The sequence below is a fragment of the Haliotis asinina genome, chromosome 2 (genome assembly GCF_037392515.1).
Source record: "Haliotis asinina isolate JCU_RB_2024 chromosome 2, JCU_Hal_asi_v2, whole genome shotgun sequence".
NCBI classification, from domain to species: domain Eukaryota; kingdom Metazoa; phylum Mollusca; class Gastropoda; order Lepetellida; family Haliotidae; genus Haliotis; species Haliotis asinina.
This window is the reverse complement of record NC_090281.1, coordinates 68,608,914-68,633,970: the sequence shown is the minus strand read 5'-3', so window position 1 is coordinate 68,633,970 and position 25,057 is coordinate 68,608,914. Positions and strand designations below refer to the sequence as shown.

The following is a 25,057-nucleotide window of genomic DNA, read 5'->3' as shown; positions in this document are numbered from 1 at the left end:
GAACCGAATAATTTCAAATTACATTCTGTTAAAAACAGGATCAAAGAAATTAGAGATGCCCTTATTATGTTGGAATCGAGTTTTCCATGGATGTGACTAACCATTATTCTTACGCTGGTCTGAAGGTATGTACGCTGGGCGATAGCGCCGCGTTATGGATTATTCTTCATTAGAGATGCAATTCTCAGGTCTCTCTGTAATCAAATCACTATAGGCTTAACAGACCCGAAGAACGTGATTTCCCACAACGCAAAACAATTGTGTTAACTACCATCCGAGTTTTGTAGTTGAAAAAGGAGTATTTTCAAATCACTTCTCAAAATCACACGCATATGAAATCAAATTGATGAGACGGCGTTTGGCGCTATGAGAACTGTTCTTTGATTGAATTGGCCATGTTAAAGGATATAATTCTCTCGAGAATACTCGCATAGGAACCTTTCTTATACAATGTTTATATTAGCATCTGACAATGTTGACTAAGATGAGATATTAGATAGTTTAGACTCCGACCTAGCACGCCTTGCACGTGCACAATCGACATGAGGTCAGCAAGACCCGTTGAGAGTTCTTGGAGGACTTGATAAGGCTGATCATTATCACAGCGCTTGACGAACCATCTTTCCTCCATGCGGTGCACACTTTTCAAAAGAAAGAACATTAATCATATTTAGTTGCATCCATTGCTGACATTTTCAAATTACCTTTTTGAAAGCCTTAGTTCTTATGATTAATGGCGGACTTGCACGCATTTTGAAACTGACTGAAACTGTCCCTTAGGGTATATGTTGCAAAGAACAGAAAACACGAATAATCTCCGACGTGTCTGGTACCATGGTCAGGGCCGTTGGTTTTAATTATCTAGAAATATGCTAGCATGTCAAAAACGTCTTTTGTCTGGAATTCACTGTTGTTACATTTCTTCTCAGAGCTAATTGAAGTGTATGGATCTGAAAGCTTTAACTCTCAATACATTTGGATATAGCTCTGATTTTGAAAAAGTCACAGGCGTCATAACCAAACGCCCGTATAACAACTCACGATGGAAGGTAGCAATGTCGGCGAGACGTGTGCACTGTGGTGAAAAGCAACGACGGGAGGGACAAACGTTACACGTATAAATTAATAATTCTAAATTAATGCAGTGTATGGTAATGACTGATAGTGGTTGGGAACAGGTGCGTTAAATACAGTATTAGCGACAAATCAAGAAGACCTTTTCACACCCTTTGATAGTTCGGAAGTACTGATAACCACAATTAAGCGTCGTGAGCGTAATGCAGTGGAGTTGGGGCAAAATGGAAGGTAGCCATTAAAACTCCACTTTTGATTTTGAATGTTGTTTGAATTAATTTTGTCATTTGGTGTGTCGTTATAGGCGGATTCAGTGTGTGTGTGTGTGTGTGTGTGTGTGTGTGTGTTTGTGTGTTTGTGTGTGTGTGTGTGTGTGGAAGGGGGGGGGGGGCTTCTATCCTGATTTTTTTTAAAGACCATTGAAACTCGGGTGAAAATGATTTGTGCCTCCCTCTTTCTCACTTTCTCAAAAATGTTGCCGCCCATGTTTTTGCATATTTTCTACACACGAATTGGGCACCATTCTCACCTCATTGTCACAGGACCATTGTGATTTCCGGATAGCATAACTACCCGGTGTGTCATGCCTGTTCTGCCGACTGTGGGGATCGGGTTTAACAATGGCGACTGAGCATGGATACTGCCTGGACACTAGAAAGGAAAACAATGGGAGTGATCACATCGCTGTACCTTTAACACAGAATGAAGGATACCGCGTTTTCATTTCCCGATCCACCTGAAGCCGATATAGATGGATATTATGAGAATACAAAATATACTTTTATTTTATTTTGAGGATCGCTAATGACTAGTATATGACAAAATGGCGTCTGTCTCACGACTGGATTTTTGAAATCAGTTAAACGTATTCCGGCAAGCTTAGAACTGCTAAAAAAATGGTTAATGATATTTAATTTGAGTGTGCAAACGATTCAATGTACAAAATAGTTTAAGCAAAGCAGTGAAAGTCAGTAAAATAAATGTGCACATAGGGAACTCAGAAACAGCTGATCGAACGGTTTTCGAACTCTGGGCTCTGCATGCCTCATATTATGACGTCATACGAATGTTAGCGATACAGCGTCTCAGCGGAGAGTTTGGTGGTTACCGTAGCGGCGGGTAATATTTCTTTCAGTTGATACTTGACAAAGCTTCATTGACCAATTAAAGTATTTTACATGGAGGTAAGATAGTGATGTATATGATCATGTGGTCCTGTTTCCAGTTACATCAAGTTGTCCAGCCCCAAACTTAACAACGTGGCGGTGGTCGGCTGCATCCTCGTCTACTCTGCCGTCATCCTCCTCGGCATGGACGACGCCACCCTGGACTGGCACATTTTTCCCTTTGTGTGTACGGTACGTTCCGACTGTAGTCCCCTATCTTCCCTTTCCGTGAACCCGGTATGATGTCGATTTCGTTTCCCCTTATGTGTAAGGTGTGTCACAAGTGTTTATATTACTTTTCATTGAAATCTAAAATACCCAGTTAGTACTGACGTTCAGTCATCCATTCTTGTCGTGAGACGCGACTAAAGGGATCGAGTGGTCAGACTCGAATATCCCTCGAATATTGCTAAGTGCCCAATTAAACAAAAAAAGTCAATCAATCTTTGCGTAACATATGTTATATTTGGGATTTCACTTTCTTAGTAAAGTACAAATTCTAGTACTTTTTTTCGGTTGAGTCCCATCCGGGATTCGAACCCGCACCCTCAAAGTCAGGCACCTAATCGCCAGCACACAAAGTCAGCCGCCTAGCCCGCTCAGCCACCGCGACTTCCACAAAAATGAAAGTCGGACAACTGCTCGTCTAGACTGCGTACTTTGTGTACCCCTCTGATGAGTGTAAATTGGCACGGCTCCCACGGCCGAAAGCTATGATTACACGATGCCATTTAGAAAGTGGTCAAATGTAACATATGTCATATTTGGGATTTCACTTTCTTAGTAAAGTACAAATTCTAGTACTTTTTTTCGGTTGAGTCCCATCCGGGATTCGAACCCGCACCCTCAGAGTCAGGTACCTAATCGCCAGCACACAAAGTCAGCCGCCTAGCCCGCTCAGCCACCGCGACTTCCACAAAAATGAAAGTCGGACAACTGCTCGTCTAGACTGCGTACTTTATGTACCCCTCTGATGAGTGTAAATTGGCATGGCTCCCACGGCCGAAAGCTATGATTACACGATGCCATTTAGAAAGTGGTCAAATGTAACATATGTCATATTTGGGATTTCACTTTCTTAGTAAAGTACAAATTCTAGTACTTTTTTTCGGTTGAGTCCCATCCGGGATTCGAACCCGCACCCTCAGAGTCAGGCACCTAATCGCCAGCACACAAAGTCAGCCGCCTAGCCCGCTCAGCCACCGCGACTTCCACAAAAATGAAAGTCGGACAACTGCTAGTCTAGACTGCGTACTTTGTGTACCCCTCTGATGAGTGTAAATTGGCACTAAGAAAGTGAAATCACAAATATGACATATGTTACATTTGACCACTTTCTAAATGGCATCGTGTAATCAATCTTTGCGTGTACGTACATCTTAAACTTGTCAGGTATTAACGCCTCTCATCCCCGCCATATCACTCGTCACTTTCGTAGCAGAACCTCAGCTGTCTACCTGCTCTTCCTTCTTCTATGTATTGGTCATCATAACTGGATTTACATGTATGACAACATGAAGGTACTTCAGCTGCTCCTACCTGCTAACTGTATATATCTTTGTACGATGAACTGCTCAAAATGACGAGTCAGTTATGACAAGGTGACTATACTGAGCAGCAAAAGAAACGAAAGCTTCGAAAAAAGAGAAATCTCATAAAAGTAAGCTTTCAAATTTAAAAACTTGTGAAAAAACAGTTGCGTTAATTTTGCTGTTCAGTTTAGATGATTTTATTGGAAAGGTCTGAAGGTTACAATTTAGAGAAAGTAGTTACAAGAAGAATTACTGAATACACCATCATAACCTTAGAGTGACATCACTGACTCCATCGACGTGTACGTGTATGCGAGACACGCCAGATGCTTCACTGCCAACGGAAGTCCATTCTCATATATCATTGTACAAACTCCTCCACACTGTCTGCCATGAGTTATCCATCTCTGTATATAGTCCAATTATGATGTCAGGTCTACAGCTGACATGTCATGATACCCCGGCAGGGGACACTGTGCCCATCGTCTCGATGTGTGTCAATATGTATGTACGCCTACATTAGTCTACATGATTGTCCAAGTCTCTCTAGTCTGCAGCTGATTATCTGTCTGAGATGTATCTGGAAATGTACTTGGCAATCTGTTCATTTAAGTTTTTGGATCATTCATGAACTTAACGTCAGATCGAGTAGGTGCCTGTCACGAAGTCGTTACTCAATTGTCTGTTATTGAGTTTGGTGTATATTTAAGTGTCACGTGTATGTAAATGTATCATATGTCTATTAAAACTGACGCATGGTTTCTCATTGGGATAGCACTATGACATGTAAAATTCCGAAAGAATGAATGGTGTCCTTAAGGAATTTCGTAGATGGTTCTCTTTCTTAAAGATTTTGATTTTGTGAATCCGTTTGCGCTGGGAAGTTTTTTTATCAGTATTAGTGTTGAAAATCAAATTCTAATTTACCCCATGGCGGTGTGTGGCGATACTGTTGTTTGTGTGTGTGTACGACACTGTGTATGTAGCTGTGGGGATTCACGGTTTAGAGATGAGCCGGTTAATGAATGCAGGGATCTAGTGATTCTGTATTAACGGGAATGTTTTTGGTACCATCGCGATGTCCACATTCTTGGCTTCCTAATGCCAAATTTCTTACAGGCATTACTCATGTAAGCATGATTATGTATAGTTAGGTAACATCGTACAAACGTACGCGCCTCAATTAAGTTCAGTTAAGTTATTATCTTATTGAAATGCACCCCGTGTAGATTTTCATCCGACTCTTTAATACATTATTGGTATTCATTTGACAATACCTGTGAACATCCGGGTCACTGCTCTTCAGCAACCGATGCAACGCAAGAGGCGACTAAAGGGGTCGGGTGATTAGTGTCGTTGACCTGGATGACATGCGTCATCATATCCCATTTGCGTAAATGGATGCTCTTGCTGTTGATCACTGGATTGTATGCTCTAGATCCTATACTTTACAACAGACCGTGGCCATATAGTTGGACTATTGTTAAGTGCGGCTATAAAAATAAACACACACACACAAAAATAAATAAATCCGTGTGACTTTTCCTGGTTTCTCTGAAGAACCACTCTACTAAACTACTTTAGTCAGTGCACGGAGATGCGCTTTCAAACCGCGACGTCGAAGCTCGAAGCGTGCAACGTTGACAGTCGGTAATTGAAGCGTACGTATAAATCTCAACTATATCGTCCATGCATCAATTTATGACTTCTTTATCACGCCAGTCAACAATGGCGATGAGTTTATAAACTACACCAATAGCATGTCTAGACCAATATCGGTCCACGTCCAATTAATGTCAGCTACTTGTCAACACTGCCGTTCCATGTCGTTCCGTATAAAACAAAGTAAACACTCACACAAGTGAAAGGGACAAAATATTTGCACTTTGGTATGTTTTGTTTATTCATAGTCTGGCGGTGATACTGTCAGATTATACATTCACACTTGCCCGAATATGGCACTTTGTGGTTTCTGGTGTTAGAAGTGACAATTTTTACAACGCCTTTATGTGAACGTTACCGCCAGAGTGTTTGATGTAGGGATTTCTGGACTAAATAACTGAATTCTCCAAAGGACGCGTCATTGAATTGCAATAATTTGTGTTAAGTTGTCAGGCGGTAGTCCACTGTAAAAGGTAATATAAATAATTTATGACATACATTCACGGTTGTATTGGCCTGTCTTTGATTCGCATGAGAAACACGACCTCGTTTATGGCGCAATGTAAATAGCGGTCATGTTTCTTAGGATTCGAGGAAAAAGAACATAGGTGATGGTTTATAGTCAGAGTTAATTAAACAGATCAATGTGTACTACTCAATCAAATGTGAAACAAAACAAGCTTGAATTGCGTAATTTTAGTCATTAAATCACCTCACCTATTAACACTGCATAAATATTTGCAGGTTTGGTTCGACATCTGGGTATGGTACTAATCATGTAGACTTGCCTCCCTTAGTTGTGTCAGGATCTGTCCGTCGAGTGCATGGATCTGGTCTTTCAGAATAGAACCGTGATCTTTGGTTCACATCTAAGATGCACACATGGAACAGGAAACACTCGGGACACTCATGACATACGTCAAATGACTGAATTTTTTGTAATCTTTCAGTTTAGTCCGAATAGTCTTTGGCAGACAAAAAGAACATGACATCCATGAAGAACTGATTCTCCATTATAAAACACAGATTAGATTAACGTTGCCATTTACATATTTCTGTTTTCAGACACGAGCGTTTCTCCTAGCTGCTGGATTTTCCCTGGCCTTTGGTGCCATGTTCGCCAAGACCTACAGAGTACATCAGATCTTCACAAGAGCCAACAGTGGACTCGTCAAGAGCAAGGTAAAGCTTTAATTACACCTGACATTGTCGAGCGTCAGACACGACTTCGACAAGACAAGTCTCACTGACTGTGATGATTGAGGTATTTTGGTTCATAACTTGTCAAGGTTGTCACACCAACAGACTAAATTTATAATAGATGAAGGTTGAACCGACCCATATTTATACTGTGTTACTCACGCGAATTGTCTCCGAAGGACATGGCCTCTGGTTCCTCATGTTTAAGGTGCAGTGTAGTATCCTAGTGTTTAACGTTCGCTCGTCACGCCGAAGACCTGGGTTCGATTCCTCACATGGGTATAATGTGTGAAGCGTATTTCTAGTGTACCCCGTGACATTTCTGGGATATTACTAAAAGCGGCATAAAACTAAACTCACTCACTCCTCGTGTTAAAATTTCATTACCTCACTGATTGAAATAGGGCTCGGATGTTGATTTCGATGAGAACAGCCAATGGTTCACCTGGTCCATAGCCTTATACTTGTATGCCATGGTGAATTTGCGAAACCTTTGTGGCATAAAACATTATACATTCGCACCATTTGTCTTTAAGTCTTGGTTATTTTGAAAGGTGTGTGTGTGGGGGTGGTGGGAGGTGGTGGTGGGATTACTGTAGAGGTGATACTCTGTGCAACCTGATCCATAAAACATAGGGTTGAACGGACAATATCAGGTCGTCGGAAGTGAATATTCGACTTCTATTCCCAGTGATGAGTAGACATATTCTTGGTGTATCTCACCGATGTTTCTCACCATAATCTTGATAATGAAACGATAAAACAGATAGATTCAGCGTCATAATCACTTACAAAAACAATTGCAGAACTTTAACATGTAATTTGAAGTTCGGTGTTTCGAGAAGTTTATTTTTCAAAATATGTTGTTTTTTAAACACGTTTTTGCACGTGAAGATTGAGGTATTAAGAAGACAACGTTGCCTTTGTTGTAGTGTTAATGTTATTGCAAATGGAATATTGAGCATTTTGTATGTTTCAGCTGCTTCAAGACAAACACCTGCTGTTCATTATTGGAGCCCTTCTTATAGTTGATTCGGCGGTTGTATTTGTTTGGGTGCTGGTGGATCCCATGGAGCGGCGCATCACTAACCTCACACAGGAGGTATGTGCCCTTCAACCATTTTCGTTTGTTTGTTGTCTGTTGCCTCAGATTTTTACGCAAAATTCTCTATGGCGGTGATCTGTAATTAATCGAGTCTGGGGCTGACAATCCAGTGATCAATAGCATGATCATCGATCTACCCTATTGGCAACCGATGACACGTGTCAACCACGTCAGCAAGCATGACCACCCGACCTCGCTAGTCTCCTTGTACGACAAGCATGAGTTACTGAAGATCAATTCTAACCCAGATCTTCACAGATCGTCTATCAACCGACTCTCACACTATAGGGGCAGGTCGTGAATGGAATGTTTGTTATATATTCTGTACTGGGTTGAGTTGTCAATAGCCGATTGTTCTACAAGGTCATATCAAGTCCGACTTCACTTACTACTTGTCATGACAAGCGTTTTTTCCTGATATTCCTCTTTTGCCGGTACCGTAATCAGATCTATGTACATGCTGTTTCAGATGATACCAAATACTCAATGTCTACGTTTCTTTGAACACATATAAGTCGAATAAACAACCATTATTCGTGTTGCATCGTTTGTGTGTTTTATGGAACGTTCAACAAAGGTCATTAATCAACCCCATTTTTAATATCAAACCCTCATTGACCTTTCTGTACTTGGACAAAAGCATGATGTCAGCTCAACTGTACCAATACAGCATGCTGGCTTAAAGATCGTTGCTCAGCTTACAATGCACATCAGGAATGATCTCAATGAATCGATATTTCCCGTCTGAAAGGGTGAAGGAGCATTGACGGAGATTACCGATATATTCATCGGGACATGCACGTTCTTACATAATGTGGACAAAACGTAATGTTTACGATGTGGAGAACATGTTCTGTCCATTTAGGCTCCGAGTACCAGACACTGAGATCTTCCATTAATCTGACCACGTAGAGTTATCATTATACAAGCACAGCTCCCTTCCCAGACATAGCGATCTCTTCTTTCAAACCTTCTGAACCGTCAGTTCTATAACTGTAACCTTAAGTCCATTTTTGTATTAGCCAAACCTTGGGCGTATTCCCAACTGCAACCTTAGCACTACACTCATGATAAATCTGTGATAAAGAAATATAATGTTTAACTTAGCGCCAATATCGTTTTGTGGAACAGAGACCTGGTTTTCTTAATTATATTATGAACGCTCTGTCTGAATGCAATAGTATAGACGACAATATGTTTACTGACATTTGTGTCTGTTGACTCTGCCTGTTAAAATATTCTGCTTTGGTCTCTGCATTTGTAAGCACAAATATCTGCACTTTCAATGAAAATCGAAAGAAAAGCACTCTATCGAATGTAACCTAAGAACATGCTTGCTGTAAAAGTGTGGATTACGCATACAGGTATGTGCATTGAGCTCCATAATAATATAATAACATGAACGTGCGGTTTTTTAACTTTCAGTTTGTAGATTAGTGGTATTGTGTTCATCGCATGTCGTGATGGTCGGAATCGGAATAATCACATATTGCCGGTTGGACGAGCAACCAAACAAGAGTCAAGCACTCACAATCTAGTATGTAATGCCAAGTATTATATAACAGGTAATCGAAGTTTCAATACCCCGGGGGTTCTTACAGTCCAAGTTCTTGAGTATATTAGAACATGAAAGACACATTACCCGTGTAACGGTATCTGAGGCGAAGTGTGAACGCCATGAAAATACAATTCGATGTCTTCATCTTGAGAACAATGCCGATACTGACACCATTTTTCTGTCCATTGACCTGTAGACAGCGTGGGGTATTGTCTAGAACACCGTCTAACATCACCATTCACACCACCAGGTGCTGATGAGAGGCAGATGCCTCACAAGAGAGTTTCAAAACACTTTTTACTCTAACCGTGTTTGCTCAGCCTCGGCTTGAGATTTAATCAGCACTGAAACGCCAAGAGTTGAATCCTACAAATTGATTTCAGTTTGGCTTCCGACTCTTGGTGCCTCCGATTAGAGGTCCATTACGTCAAGGGCTCACTCCTAGGTCGCTCAGAGTTGGAAGATGGAATTGTGTCAACATCCTTATTTCGTTTTAGATTTTTTGCCAATAAAGCCAATTTAGAAATCTAAATGACCTTCTTGGACATGAAAGCCCACATCGTGGGATCCACGTGCTTGGCCCGAATGCAGGCAGTGATGACCAGATCACTCAATGGCCATTACAAACAAAACGCTCCTTTAGACCCTCGGGATGAGCTTGGGAAACCAACTCCAATATTTGTGTAGAAATGCCTTCTACTAGACGAAAAGGCCACGATTATAAATATCAACACCTGGCAAATTGGCCCAATGGCTTCCGTTGGTTGTCTTTCTGCTTTCTTTGATAAGAAAGAACATTGCTCTTGTAACAGAGTAGTATCAGACGAGGGTTTCGTCCAGGAGGGATAGTTAGAATGTAATATTATATTATAATACGTCCACATGATGTTACATTTCGGGTCTTCTGCGTGCGAAGGAAGGCAGTACTATGGATATTTAGCTCATTATCAATCCGTACGTGACATTTCTTTGAAAGGCCTGATAGTAATGATAAGAAAGAAACGCTCATTAGACAAGCTCGCCAGGCATCAACATTTTATTACATTAATTCACAAATCTGTATATCTTGAAAAAAGCCCCGAGAATCGGATGGTTACAATGGTTGCAGGTTCATTGTCTTATTGGGATGAATGGTCGTCCCGGAGGAATTCGTTACATTTGGGTGGGTATTATTGGTGTACTGCACCCACAACCACTCGTGGTAGCCGTAAAGCGATCTACAGTAGCTATCGTAGAGTCGAAAACATACGGGATGGACAGGCTCTTTGACATTGATGTATGGCATCTGCTTGATGTTGATGAAGTCAACCCCGGAACCGTTGGTTTATTTTTGACCCCTGTCATATAGCGGGGATGTTGTTGAGGGCTGCGTTACAAATCGCTGAAAAGAGCACCACAATAATATACAAGTTAACCTAACGACCGGGTGACCTCTACCACGGTGTAGGTGTGGCAGAAAATTGTGTTTCTGGGTTCGAATCCTCATCATGTTTCCAGGTTAATCAGAACAGGGCTCGTAGGTTTCATGTAAAAATACGTCTAATGATTGCATTATTTCACCCAACATGAAGCTAGCAATTTATGATAAAAAATCAAATTGTTATTCATTCACTATTACGATCTGGTATTTAGTCTGTCCTCGTATAGATATTAAAGGCAAATGAAAGACACGGCCCGCTCAGCGAGGTGAGTGACACACGACAATTGCGAGCATGTTGTCAAGTATAGAGTTCCGAACACTTTGCAGCTGAAAGGGACGCAGTTCAAATCACAAAATATTCCACAAAACAGAATGCAAAACGGGTTTTTGTTTCAGTCACATACCCCAGTCGTAGCTAATTCCTGAAGATTGTACAAACAGAATAACGAAAACCTGATTTAGGCCTTCATACTCATGGAAACAAATAAGGGAACATATGGAAGTTCACCGACAGTGCAATAGATACCTTGCGAAGAAACCTGGAAAGAATAAAGGAAATCTTATGTTCCCTTGTTTGCTTCCAAGAGTGTATATCTCAAAAACAGAATAGAATAACGTTCACCGACTGATGTTCCAGGCATCCCAGGATGATGAAGATCTCCTGTATCTCCACCAGCTGACGACGTGTCACTCCCACCACCTGGAGAAGTGGATGGGTGGATTCTACGCATACAAGGGCTTGCTTCTCATTTTCGGGGTGTATATGGCTTGGGAGACCCGGAATGTCAAGATACCCGCCCTCAACGACTCGCAGTACATCGGCATGAACGTGTACAACGTCGTCATGATGAGCATCAGCGTCGTTGTGCTATCCAACATCCTCTACAACCAGCCCACACTCGCCTATGCCATGGAGTCGTCGCTCATGTTTCTCTCCACGACAGTAACGTTGTGCTTGCTCTTTGTACCCAAGGTGAGGCCCCGGACCCTTGGGGGTAGTCTGCCAGAAAATGATTTTATAATAACATGCAAATTTTCAAAAGTGTATATAACGTAAATGAGTCTCATGTGAAGTCTGAAAATACAAAACGGACAGTGACAGTAGCAATGAGTGTTTAGTATTGGGGAAGCCAGTTTGAGCGACTGAGGGCCCCCTCTGCTATGGCCATTTCGGAGTTTTGTTTCAAACGCTCTTCAAAATAAAATTTCTTAAATGCATCTTTATATTTGTTTAGTTTCCCTCATTATCGTAACTGGGTCGCATTCCAATACAATCCATCAATTACCATGGTTGTGTTGCGGATATACAAAGGACGGAAATTTATTTTCCTGAAATTCCAAAGTTCAATTGCATCAAAACGGCTGTTCCAAATAAGGGATATGTCATTGCATGGGATATTTATCCAGTAATATGAAGGAATAGGGTAGTTTTTAACATTTGAATTGGCGTATTTACGATCTACATGCACCAAATATATCGGCTGAAGAATATGCAAGTGCTTTTATGATCCCTTGAAAGATCATCATTGTTTTCGGAGCTTGTTTGATACACAGTATTTTCTTGACAGCATAATCTGACCATCTCAAAATACGGTGAGTGTCAGTGAGCTGACCACCGCATTTCATCAGCAAATGATATAGATGTGTGTTTTCCTGTGTTATCAGATCTATGTGATCGTGTCGTCAAAAGGCAATCCGGTGATCGCGTCCTCCGGGATCCTCGTGGAGGCCAACACAAGGCGGTTCGTGTTTGACGACCGGAAGGAGATTTACTACCGGGCGGAAGTACAGAATCGGGTGTACAAACGGGAGATGATAGAGGTAAACACTTGGTCCGACCTGTCTGTGTTGTAGTCTCGTCTGATGAATATTTACCGACAACACACTAACCCAATTCCATGTGCGCTTGGTTTTATTGGGCGATGGGTAATCCATATGAGACTTAGATTTTGAGAAAGACGATTGTGTCAGGGGAATTCTGAGTCAGCTGGAGTGTACTTTTGGTAGTTGGAGTGTACTTTTGGTAGTTGGAGTGTACTTTTGGTAGTGTATCAGTAACCATTGATAAAGCATTGGTAGAAAATACTTCAGTTGGCTCTAGCTCCCAAATTATTCCCTCGAAAGACAGCACTAAAAATACCGTAATCATTCAGTGACCCCCAGTTATATCACTGAATACCTCTCAAAAAACAATCACGCTCAAGGAAAAAGACTATGAAAATAATTACATGACATCCAAAAAGTTGAAACAACCTCAACCTTCCTCTATAGATCTTGCTCTATTCATCGGTGGACATTAAGACCTATAATTTCATTCTTACTGTAAGTATAATTTTATGCATTTTTCTGCAGTATCCCAGCAATGTCGCAACGGGGGACACCAGAAATAGGCTGCACAATTTTACCCGTATGGGGAATTGAACCGGGTCTTCGGAGTGACAAGCGACCTCTTTAACCACTAGGCTACCCCACCGCTCCTCTATCACTATGCGATCGCTTGATTCTAAGATTTCCTGTGTTCAGTCGTCCCGTTTAAATGCTAATCAGACAGCGCGTATTAGAAACTATCTTGGGCGATGATCGTTGTCCAGTAATGGAAGATGATATGTACGTGACTCACCGTGAACCCCTCAACCAAAACCATCCCGTTATGTGTATCCTGCCCGGGGCATTGCAGTCTTACATAGCTCTGGTATTTGACAGTAGGTCAGTGAATCTATATTTGACAGCCTTTTATCTTCTCAGGTTACCCTAAGAGCGAAATCAGAAATATAATTCACATACTCGGCATTAGCCTTCAATGGTTTCGTCTTATTTTCCTTCCAGCTTCCACCCAATGGCTGTCCACAGCAGGGTAATTAATCTGTCACGTCAACAACTTGTAATTTGATTTGCGTTTATCTAATGCTTCTTTCGAATGTCGTAGGAATGGTGCGGTGATAATGAATTTTTCAAGTTGAGTAATATGTCGGCTATTTTCAAGTGATCAGTTTCAGAATGGTTCAAGATGTTTCAAGATACTGTAAGCATTCAGACGTTAACGAAAGATTTTAAAGCTCGTGCGCTGAAGTAAGTATTGCGCTATTGTGGGTCCTCATTAAATAGAGTTCTGGTGTCACACGCAGTGATGTTGCTGGAATATTGCTAAAGTGGCGTAAAACTATACGCACTCACACGTTAAATGGAATTCTTGCAGAATAGGTATCAAGTTTACCATAGTTCGAAACAAGCAAACTGTTGATATTATATCAAGGAGACGAATACCTCGGTACCCTAACTGATATGTCAAGGAGACGAATACCTCGGTACCCTAACTGATATGTCAAGGAGACGAATAACTCGGTACCCCAACGGATATGTCAAGGAGAGGAATAACTCGGTACCCTAACTGATATGTCAAGGAGAGGAAAAACTCGGTACCCCAACTGATATGTCAAGGATATGATGTTTGACCTTTTGAAAGGCTCTTCTTTTCGTTGCAAATTTAGTTACTAAAGATTCCAATGGTTTCTCGGGTCCACTTCCGTAATCCTTTTGGTAAAATGGCGAAAAATATTCGTCAAACTTAGCAACATCTGTAAAATAACAGTAATAAAAGAACTAGAGGAAAGAGTAAGATCGCTTTGGCCAATTCCATTATTGGGAAATCGTACGAATCACTTGACCACAACGCACTCCCAGAGTCAACAAAATAGGGCGATATTCAACTAGATTTCGGTGTGTACATATCATATGTCGTCATAATAGTTGGACAATTGGGCAATGGAACTTTTGCTTATTGTACTGTAAACACCATCCCCATCTGAGGACTCGAACCTGCTACGGAGTTACAAGGGAACACTTTGACCATCAGACAAACCAAATAAGTTCCAAAGAAATTAGGAGAACATATTCATTCACTAACTGTTTATGAACACAAGGTACCGTGGTCTTAATCCTTTAATGTCAGATCGTTATTATTTTCTACGTATGACATCTGATTAAACTCCCAGACAGAGTTGATGGATGGTCAGTGCGCTGTCCGCCCACCATGCTCCATTGTCTGACCAGAGACCTGGATGACCTTGACTAAGCTTAATGGGATGACCTCGTACTTATTTTTGCACACATTGGAATAAGACATTTCCATTAACTTTGCGACGTTTAGTTATCTATTACATATGGCCTTTATATATTGGTTCAACCAATACGGCATAGACAAATATCGATATGTTAGTTTGTTGGTTTCCTCCTGTCCGTTTTGCACGACAGTGGCTCGTGTTGTACGTCAGTAATGGAACACTACAGAAAGGGTATTTAAATCTACTTCAGTTCGGTATATATATAGTATATATACTAGAGGTACTGCAGTTCGGGGTATGTATATATATATATATATATGTGTGTGTGTGTGTGTGTGTGTGTGTGTGTGTGTGTGTGTGTGTGCGTGTGTGTGTGACATAAAGGTTTTGTTGACCAAAGTTAACTTAAATAATGAAAAACACCTCATAGCCAGATAATACCCAGTCCCTATGTAATCGGTTGATTCCCTTTGGGGAATGAAAACGACCCCGAAACGTATTGAGGAAATGGTGCCATCGGTATTGTCTGTGTTCTCATTTCCTAGCGGCCCTTATTACACACTGATAGACGAAAGAAAGCAGAACAAGTTTATTTTTTATGTAATTGAAAATCGAAAGAACATTTGTTGAATTTGATGATGTTGTTTTAGCCATCACTCACTACTGCAAAAGTTTGAAAAATGTAATCTGTGGCTTGGAATATTTTGTGCAAAAATAAATTGGTTCAGTGAAGTAAGATATGATTTGCAGCCAAACGACCCCTACCATATTTGAAAATCGTAAAGAAGGAAATTAATAGATTTTCGAAAATGAAATGTCTGAAATCCTCATCGTTAGTTTTCAAATATGTTTTAATAAGTTTTAAACCAAGCTATATGTAAACAATACTCAGTGTTGAATAAGTCCAAGCATAATTCAATTTATGGCGTAATATTTATAATTTAATGTGGTTTCCGGCTTTCTTTTCATTAATACTCTCAACACCTTAACAGACTGGGAAACGTTAGTTTTCACATCCTAAACACAAGACACTTCAGCTGAACTTTAAACCAAGCTCATTTCTATATTGCCGCTCATTCAACAGATCGACCACCCCTGAAGCTAGTTATGAAAATCACCGAAAACATCTTGGATGGCCAAGCTAGCCAAATTGACAAAGTGAACTTCTTTCTAAAAGAGTGTTTTACGTTTTCTTCAACCTCCACTTGGGATTTGCTGATGAAACGAAATCAAGGCGTCAAAATCAGCTTATTCTGTCGGCACTGTGGTCTCCTCCCGATAACAGATGTGTGGGTAAACGAGTCATTTTTAGGTATTTATTTTCTCGTAAGCAGTTTGCATGTAATAAAATAACTAAAACTACTAAAATTAATGAATATCTTCATGGGCAGTGTCACCGGCATTCAGATTCTCATATAATGCGACATAAATTCATTTTAAGGCCTTTGGAGAGTGATATGACTGAGGATTCCTTATAAGAATTCAAACTGAACTGAACTGTTCGTTAAGCATGACAAAGTGGACATGTGGTGGACAATAGATCTCTATTTACCTTCACCAGGCAACAAGTTGGCGGATTCCTGTGTTATTTAACGCCGTACTCAGCAATATTCTATCTGTAGCAGCCTGTATATAATAGGCCACACAATTCAGTGATCAAAGACATGAGGATCGACACTTTGGCATACGTATCGATTTTGGGATATATTGAGATGTGTTAACCAAGCTAACAGAATCTGACCACCCGATTCTCTTACAACAAGCATGTGTTGCTAATTCTAACCGGGATCTCCACGGGTATCCTGGGAGGTGAGACTATCAATACAAGGCCTTTGGTGGAATGACACAGTCAATAATCTGACAGTATGAGTACCCCGAAAGCATACTATGCAATAAGACTGTTGTGATTATTGATAGTAGTCGCGATCACAGTCGCAGTCGCAGTCCAAGTCGTACCCGTCGCGTAGTCGTAGTTGCAGACGTTGTCGTAGTAAAAAGACGGCACAAAAATTCGGATCTCTACACATTTTTCAGAAAGGGATACCGCTCTTTAGTGAAAACAAAAATTCCTAAACTCTCAGCTTGACGGGAATCTGCTTTATCGCGTATATCATGCTATTAGTATGAGCGAAAAAAGAGAGTACATATTTTCTGCAAAGCCTTACCGGCAGCAAGATTGCAAGGTACGTTTTAATATTCGGATTTCTTTTTTTTTTAAAAAAAAAAACAAACCCAAAACAAACAAACAAACAAAACTCGCAGGTCATAGGACTGTCTGACTGAATTGAACTCTTGCGATATTCAGCGCCACCATAATTTTCTCAGTCTTGAGGCGGGAATTACTCATCTATAATTCCCGGAAAATCCGGGGTTATCGTTTGAGTCGAGCCGACCCCGTCTGCTCCACTCTCATCACATGCCCTGGAGACATTGGAGCTGTTGAGAGCTTGCTCCTGGTATTTCTGGAAAGGAACAACCCGGTTATAAATAATCCGAATATCAAAGTTGGTCAGCGCAATGACACTGGAATCCGACCGAGAGAGTTGAAAGCGGTCAGTGCTGAAGATTCAGGAGACCGATCTTGTTGTGCTTAAAGTTAACTTGTTACCGGGAATAAATGGCCACATATGAGGAAGGATTGTAACTTGAGTCTCGTTATTGTTTTCATTGATACTCTTCCCATTCCACTGGCAGTGTCAGAACAGAGTAAGAGAGCTTCAGTTGAACATGTATGAGGGAATCAGATTGCCCTGGTATTGTTGGACAGGATGAATTCTGATCAATTCTGCTGAACGTTAGTCATTTTCGCAGAATAAATGTGTCGTATTTAGCCATTTCTAGTTTTTAAATGCACAAGAAGTGAAAATATCATGTTTCTCTATTAGCATTGCCGATGTCCATATTGGAGGCATAATACCCTCCAAGCATTATTGATAACGGTCTATTCTATATGATAACTTGAGGATATCTGGAATTGATTGCTTTGCGATGAGTGCCACCGGTTGGAACACGATTCACTTATCTGTTAGAAAACGCTTGCATCATTACTCTTCAAAAGTGAGTACTAACACACGTGCTTCTGATACCATCGAAATTGTACAATATACACAATCTGGTTTTATCCGATTGTACCTGGAATTACGGAATGGTTTAGTCGCCCTTGGCTGGTAAAATGTGTATGAATACGTCGAGACGATGCAATTTCGTTGTCCTGGCAGAACCAGGTTAATGTGCAATTCATAATAAAAACACCACAATACGCTTGTCTCGAACTATCGCTCAATCGAAGTGCATTTTGTGATCGCGCTGTTATAGTTTGTTCATCTGACAAAGACGTCTTTTTCACAAAGACAGTCACTCGCCGTCGATGTGCCCCAGTGGTGCACAAGATATGAAACCTGTATCATTGAAAACTGGAACTTGAGGGAACCACTCACTCACTTAACTGTTGGTGTCGCGATTTTGTTGGAATATTGCTAAATGTGAGTGAGTTCTGGCAATGCGCCGTATAAACAATACCACGGCTGGCGACGCCACAAATGGTCTTCATGCACTGTAAAGTCCTTAGCGTACCGATCGGATACTTTAACCATTATGCTATTCCATTAGGCACGAGACAGTGGCGTCTTCAAAATGATGTCATGATGTCCCGTGAATTTCTGAAGCGTGGTTTCTGTGGCCTAGTTCAAACTGTTGGTGTTTCAGCTGGAGCAGGAACTAATGCGACTGGAGCGCTTGTTGGAGATGCCGATGGAGCCCTACCCACGTCTCACAGAAGAGCTGCTGTATCTGTTGCCCGAGACAGCCGTGGACGGTACCCCCGATACACGTCGACGGAGGGCGGATTTACTCAGGTGAGATAACACAGTGATGTCACTGAGAATGACAAGGACACCGCAACAGAGTTTTGTAGCCTTTTGATAACAGCTTTATCCTCATCTAAAAAGGGTAGCATAACCATTTTAGGGACAACGCTTGAATTAGCGTTGCGATATTTCTAAAACTTTCATCATCTTTCGCAAAATTACATTTTGTTATGTAGAGTCAAGTTAGGCCGGTTTTGACGAATTCTGTCGAACCTGAATACCTGTAATGTAAAACTGCATAATACAAATGATGAAACATATCATTCTGAGAGGAAGGGTGTTAGTTTATACGGATGTAATGTTATGATACGTTTCTCTAACTGATCCGACACTAAGAAACGTGCAGATGTTTTACACCAACCTCTGTGCAGCTTTATGATAAAATACTTACTGGCAGAAGTAACGATCAAGGCTATGGAAGTTCGAATACGGTAATTCATTGTTGAAGATATTACTGAACTTAGCGGTATGCATTCTACTATATCTCTACCCGTTCCCTTAATTGTTCGAATGAGTATATGCGTTGTCTGTATTTATGCTTCCAGTGGCTGTTCAATATCAGATGGGGGATCTGTGTCGTGTGAAATTGAAGAGAATCCAGAGGTTACTGCTGCCGTTAAACAGGAGGAAATGTTGCAGCCAGTGGAAAAACGTAACAGTTTCGACAGAGGTGAATCAGCGCTCAAGAAAATATGCAGGATAAGTCGAAGTCTCAGTATTGGTCCTGCTAATTGTCTTAAACCTAGGCTCAACCTCCCGAAGCCTTTGTCTCCTTGCTCGAAGAGATCCAATATTCTTCAAGGAGTTTCAAATGCATCGCCTGAAAGTCCTTGTTTGCAGTCATATCCGAAAAGACGAAGCGACAGTGCAATAGAACTACGAACAGAAAAACCTGCAGCTGCTTTGTCATTCAGAGATATTCAGTGTGTACAATCCTTCAAAAATAATTTACAGCTGAAAACTTCAGAAAATACGCTTGTGCCAAAATCTCCCAGAAATATGCGTCGCTTGAAGAACAATACAAGAACCAAGCCATCGATTATAGAGGAGAATGAGGACTATTTAGAGGAGTGTCCGTTTTCTACAGGTGCTACTTTATTTATACCGAGTAAATCTAATAATCAAAACAACTCAGCAAATATCAATCGTTCGCATTTAAATAATCCTCTCATTGACATTGACAGCGATGATGTTTCATTGCAAAATCAAAATGGCGCCCGGTCACGTGATGTGGACTCGGCTTTTGTAAAAAACCGTTCCCTCTCGAAGCTGAAAAGTACAAAGACGATTATTGAGCACGAGAGGCGAGTGCGTATTCGCAGATTACAAACAGACTTAGTCAAAATTCAGAAGGAATTGCAGGACTTAGATGAACTTGAGTATGAAGTTTCCCAAGTGTGACTGTGTGTGTAATGTGCTTTATATGTGTGCCGTGCAACTTCTTAATTATATTTATAAGGACACTGATGCGTTGTGTTTTATATTATGCAGAAGGATATTTCATCAGAGTTGTCATTTTTACACATGTTGAAATCAGATTGTTTCTTTTTGTTTTGACGAACACCGATTAGGATACACTCAATCATACATGTAAAATCGGTTTGGAAAACGGATCACTAATAAATTCATACATCTGACATCAACAAGACTATCGGATCATTTGGTCATAATCTAACGTCGATTAGCCAAGGAATCGATCATACATCTAACATCTATTGGGCAAACGGATAATTTATTTATATGTCTAACATCGATTCATCCACGATATCTCCAGGGCATACGTTCCGATGAATCTCAACTATACACTGGATGCATCTGCGGAGCGGCCCGATGAATTTATGACCTCCCTTAGTTGGCGTTTTAGCCAGTCAGGTGTCTATGCTGGGAAGTTGAGCTTTGCAATTACCTAATCGGTTAAACTTGACTACACAAGCCATGCTGAAGTTCTCTGAAAGAGGTAGAAGGCGTTCTTGCATATGTGATTGTAAAGTTTCGGACTTTTGTCTGTATCGTTTCCCCAAAATCTGAGTCGCACTGCCAACAAACCTTCGCAGCTGCGACCGTTATCTTTGTGGACACTGACAGGCTTGGCGGCTTAGCTAATTGGTTACAGTCAGCAAATGGAGGTAATAAAACTATTGGGCCGACACGTAGATGCATCCGGGGTATAGTGGAGATTTATAGAAACGTACACCCTGGAGATACCTAGGATGATATCAATTAGTCAATAATTGAGCATCGACAGGCAGACGAATCACTCACTAATACGTCATCATGTATCAATCGGATCACTCAATCATTATGTAATATCGATTAGCTAAACGGATTACTCAGTCATTATGAAATATCGATTAGGCACACGGATCACTCAATCATTATGTGATATCGATTAGCCAAACGGATCACTGAGTCATTATGAAATATCGATTAGCCAAACGGATCACTGAGTCATTATGAAATATCGATTAGGCAAACCGATCACTGAGTCATTATGTATCATTTGATATCGATTTTGGAAACGGATCACTCATTCAAAAATCTTGGATAGGCGAACAGATCACTGAATCATATTCTAACATCAGTTGACTTAAGGATCACTCATTCAAAATCAAACACCCATTTGACTATCTAATCTATTCCATCTAGCATCCGTGCAGTAAAGTAGCGGCCAAACGAAGCGCCACCAAAGAAAAACGACAGTAAATTGTCAAAATAATTGTCAATCTGTTTGAAAATAGCTAAAACACTAATCTCGAACACAACATGTCTATTCCCAGTGAAGATATGCTCTTGCATTTCGTATTTTGTGAAGAAAACACGAATTTACACGAATAAAACGGAAACTATGCACAAAGTTACCCCTCAGCGAATTAGGGTATAAAAGGTAACCAAGTTTATTCTAATACATCATTTTAATCGATTGACAACGAGGAACATGCCTCGGGTAACACCAGAGTAGAGGGAGAGAGCAGTCGGTATGTAACTGTGATAGTATGCTAGAGTGATAGACTGAATGTCTTTACCCATCATGAAAACCGGCATTTACGGGTGTTGTGCTTGAGGAACCGATACGTCACCGTCACGTCATCAAGCGCCAACAGTATTAGACACCCAGTCAGCAGACAGAGTGTGACCTGACGACTCCGCATTCATGGTCTCTGTGTCGCTCGACCTTTCTAGGGCATGACGTTGACGTGCCAACACGTGAAAGACTGAGATAAACCAGGACTGTCCCACACTGGCAGCAGCGAAACTGGCGACGAGTGAACTTCGGTGAAGAGAGCAAGCTCCAGCTCTTCAAGATCTGTCCCCAGTCAAGCACCTTTGGGAATAACTGGGCCGTCGTATTCAGAAACGACAAAATAGCCTCTGACGAGGAACGCTTTGGCAGCTGCCCTGCTAAAGGAGTGGCATCGGATCCCCTATCAAGACGTCAGAAGACTCAGCTACTCAGCTCGACGCAGGGTTCGGGCCTGCATCGGTGCTAGAGTCGGCCACACCAGGCATTGAACAATATGTGCTGCCTAGAAAGTTGCAAATGCACCCAGTCGATTCTGCATTGAGATCGAATACTGGATAATGCACCCCAGTGTCATTCGTGTGATCTAAGATCACTACAGGATGTTCAGCTTGATCTGAGCTACTCTACATATGCATGACCCTGGAGGTCAAGTGGCACAAACGGCTGGTCGAGTTAACTTCATTAAATTGGGGAGCAGAGAATGTTGTTATTGTTGCGTTCGTACGAAACATGCATTCATGGATTCATTACAGAACGAGCCCCAGAAACCAACTCTTCTGAAAAAACAATCATTTCATGTTTTAATTCAGTTGTTTTTACAGTCATAAGTTATCTAGTTTGGTTTACTAACTTTACAACATAAATACAGTTACTTTCATAATCCGATTCAGTGTTGCTATTTTCTTCCAAGAAGCCCGAATAGGAAACAGTAAACCTTCTGTAGCTAATTGTTTTAAAAAGTTAGGACATTACTGACGATTTCTTGACACTGAGATTTCAAATGACGACCATGTCTCGGCTGTTCGAACATGTTGACAATCAGTTGACAAAGGCACACCCCTTCACAATAATAGACCCAACCAGTTGTGACATGACCGCGCAATGCATTAGTATCAACTTGATCAGGTCAAACTGAACAAACTGTAGCAGCGTCGTTTTTCTTCTTGTTCTCCGTTAAATAATATTGCTGAATTATTGATTTATGCAATGAAACATTTAATGTTACCATATTTAGCTTTAATTTTGTTTTAGACCTGAAAAATATTTGGTGGCATTTCTTTTGGACTCTTTTTGGAGTTTATGTACTACTGGAACTGAAACCTTTGCCTGGATGTATGCCACCCAATGTCAGCTGTACAATACCGAAATCAACATTGTAAACTGAACACATTAACACAGTAGCTCATCTTAGTACAATCAATGAACATACCGCCTTGAACAGTTGGTTCTCTTTCCGGACGCTTTCTCATGATCTTGTTCTCATGATCCACGTCACCAATCACCACTCTCTTAGCGTGTAACGGAGTATGTTAGATGTCCTTCAATATAGTTTCAATTGATAGATACCTCGTTAGTAGATTTAACCACATTTGGACACTCGGTTTAACACGTAACACTCATTGCAACGTGTGACTGGTGAGTATGGAGTTTAGGACTATTTAAGTAGTATGACAGCGGGGGGCACTAGAAATGGGCTCCATGCATTATGCCATATGGGGGTATCGAACCAGGGTCTTCGGCGTGACGAGCGAACGTGGCTATCCCACTGCCCCATTACAATATATAGACAACTGTTCCAGGTGTTAGGGAATAGCCAGCGTTTAAAGATTATTGTATCCGCGGGGGATGTGGGGTGGGGTAGGGGGTGGTGGCTAGATTAATATCGCATGGTCTACCCCTGATATAACAAACCCTGACGTCTTTTCAGTTTGGCATTCCCGAAGATCTGTATGAGTGAGTGAGTGAGTGAGTTTAGTTTTACGTCGGTCTTAGAAATATCTCAGCAGTATGACGGTGGGTACGCCAGGAATGGGCTTCACACATGTGGGGATTCGAACCCGGGTTTTTAGCGTGACGAGCGAACGCTTTAACCACTAAGCTGCCGCACCGCTTCTCTTTAAGAACATGAAGAAGCAAATTAGATCGTTATAACCAACCGTTCTCTCAAACTGATTTAGGACATCCTTGCATGAGTAATTGGATAAGATCCCCATTGTAGCACCTTCGTCAAGATCACAACGCACCTCCTAATGCGAGTAGTCCTGGCACTAGGGGCTAAACCATTAATAAACACTATTTCCTTCGACTTTGGGTAAACTGGCGTTCCCGAACTTCAACTGGTTTATCATTACTAAGACTGATAAATAGATGCTTTGTCCCGGTGACGGGGATGTCCTTCCATTGCTAGAATAATTTACATTTAAGTAATGAAGCGGTCAAGAAATCAAAATCAGCTTAGTTACAGTTCTGGGGAACTGGTCAGTTTCCCCACTGTCATACCGAGGGTCATGCCAGGAACACGTCGCTCTCCCAACACTGACCAACCCAAACCAACTCATTGATTGAATTAATTGCAAGAATGATCCTGAAAAGTATCATTTGTCAGCTGCGGCGGCATTATTGACAACCCAGATTTGTATCCCCATGGGCGTGAAGATGCGATTATCTCCCTTTGTTGTGGAACTCTCTTCTGAAGAGGCGAAAATACTGATTCTGTAATTACTGTCCACAATTAATAGAAGAGGACGCGGCAGAGGTGAGACCATCCTGAATGTCGTTGTAACAAAAGAGAAAACGGCTTCATAACAGGTTTGCATAACTAACACTTGGCCTAATTATTTGACACTAGGTCAACAGATACGTGTTTATTAGTCACATGGCTGACATGTTTGACCTACTTTGAAACCAGTGACTGGGTACGGAGTTGGTTCAGCATACGACGAAGCAGAACATGAAGTTGTAAACAACTGAATCATACATCCAGTTGAAGATGTAGGTTCGATTTTACTGTAGAACCTGTTAGATTTAAGAATGTACAAAGTTTATAAAAAATGAATCGGCATTAAGTGTACAAGCAACTATGTCGTTTCAGATTAAAAAGGGAAGGCAACAATGTGTTTGTGGCACGAAAAAGATATTCATCTGTCTAAAACATAACGACTTTTAAAGATTTACACTTTACTTTTGTCTGTAGAATTAAAATATTCCGAATGGACAGAGGGGTAATCTAACGGTTAAAGTGTCCGCTCGTCACGCTGAAGAACTGTGTTCGATTCCTCAAATGGGTGCAATGTGTGAAGCATACTTCTGGCGTACTCCGCCGTAATATTTCTGGAATAATGCTTAAAGCCTCACTCACTCATTCACTCACTCACTCACTCACTCATTCACT

General features: G+C 41.1%; 1 protein-coding gene across 1 annotated transcript in view; it reads left to right on the top strand.

The window, feature by feature from the left end:
• The window catches only part of LOC137272821 (gamma-aminobutyric acid type B receptor subunit 2-like), a 117,453-nt gene extending 97,382 nt beyond the window's left edge, over positions 1 to 20,071 (top strand). The window contains exons 11-17 of the mRNA XM_067805226.1: positions 2,300 to 2,432; positions 6,500 to 6,616; positions 7,614 to 7,736; positions 11,355 to 11,690; positions 12,383 to 12,538; positions 18,484 to 18,632; positions 19,190 to 20,071. Coding sequence (XP_067661327.1) covers positions 2,300 to 2,432; positions 6,500 to 6,616; positions 7,614 to 7,736; positions 11,355 to 11,690; positions 12,383 to 12,538; positions 18,484 to 18,632; positions 19,190 to 20,045 — 1,870 coding nt within the window. The 3' untranslated portion in view covers positions 20,046 to 20,071. The remainder of the gene's footprint in view (positions 1 to 2,299; positions 2,433 to 6,499; positions 6,617 to 7,613; positions 7,737 to 11,354; positions 11,691 to 12,382; positions 12,539 to 18,483; positions 18,633 to 19,189) is intronic.
• The last annotated feature ends 4,986 nt before the right edge of the window (positions 20,072 to 25,057 follow it).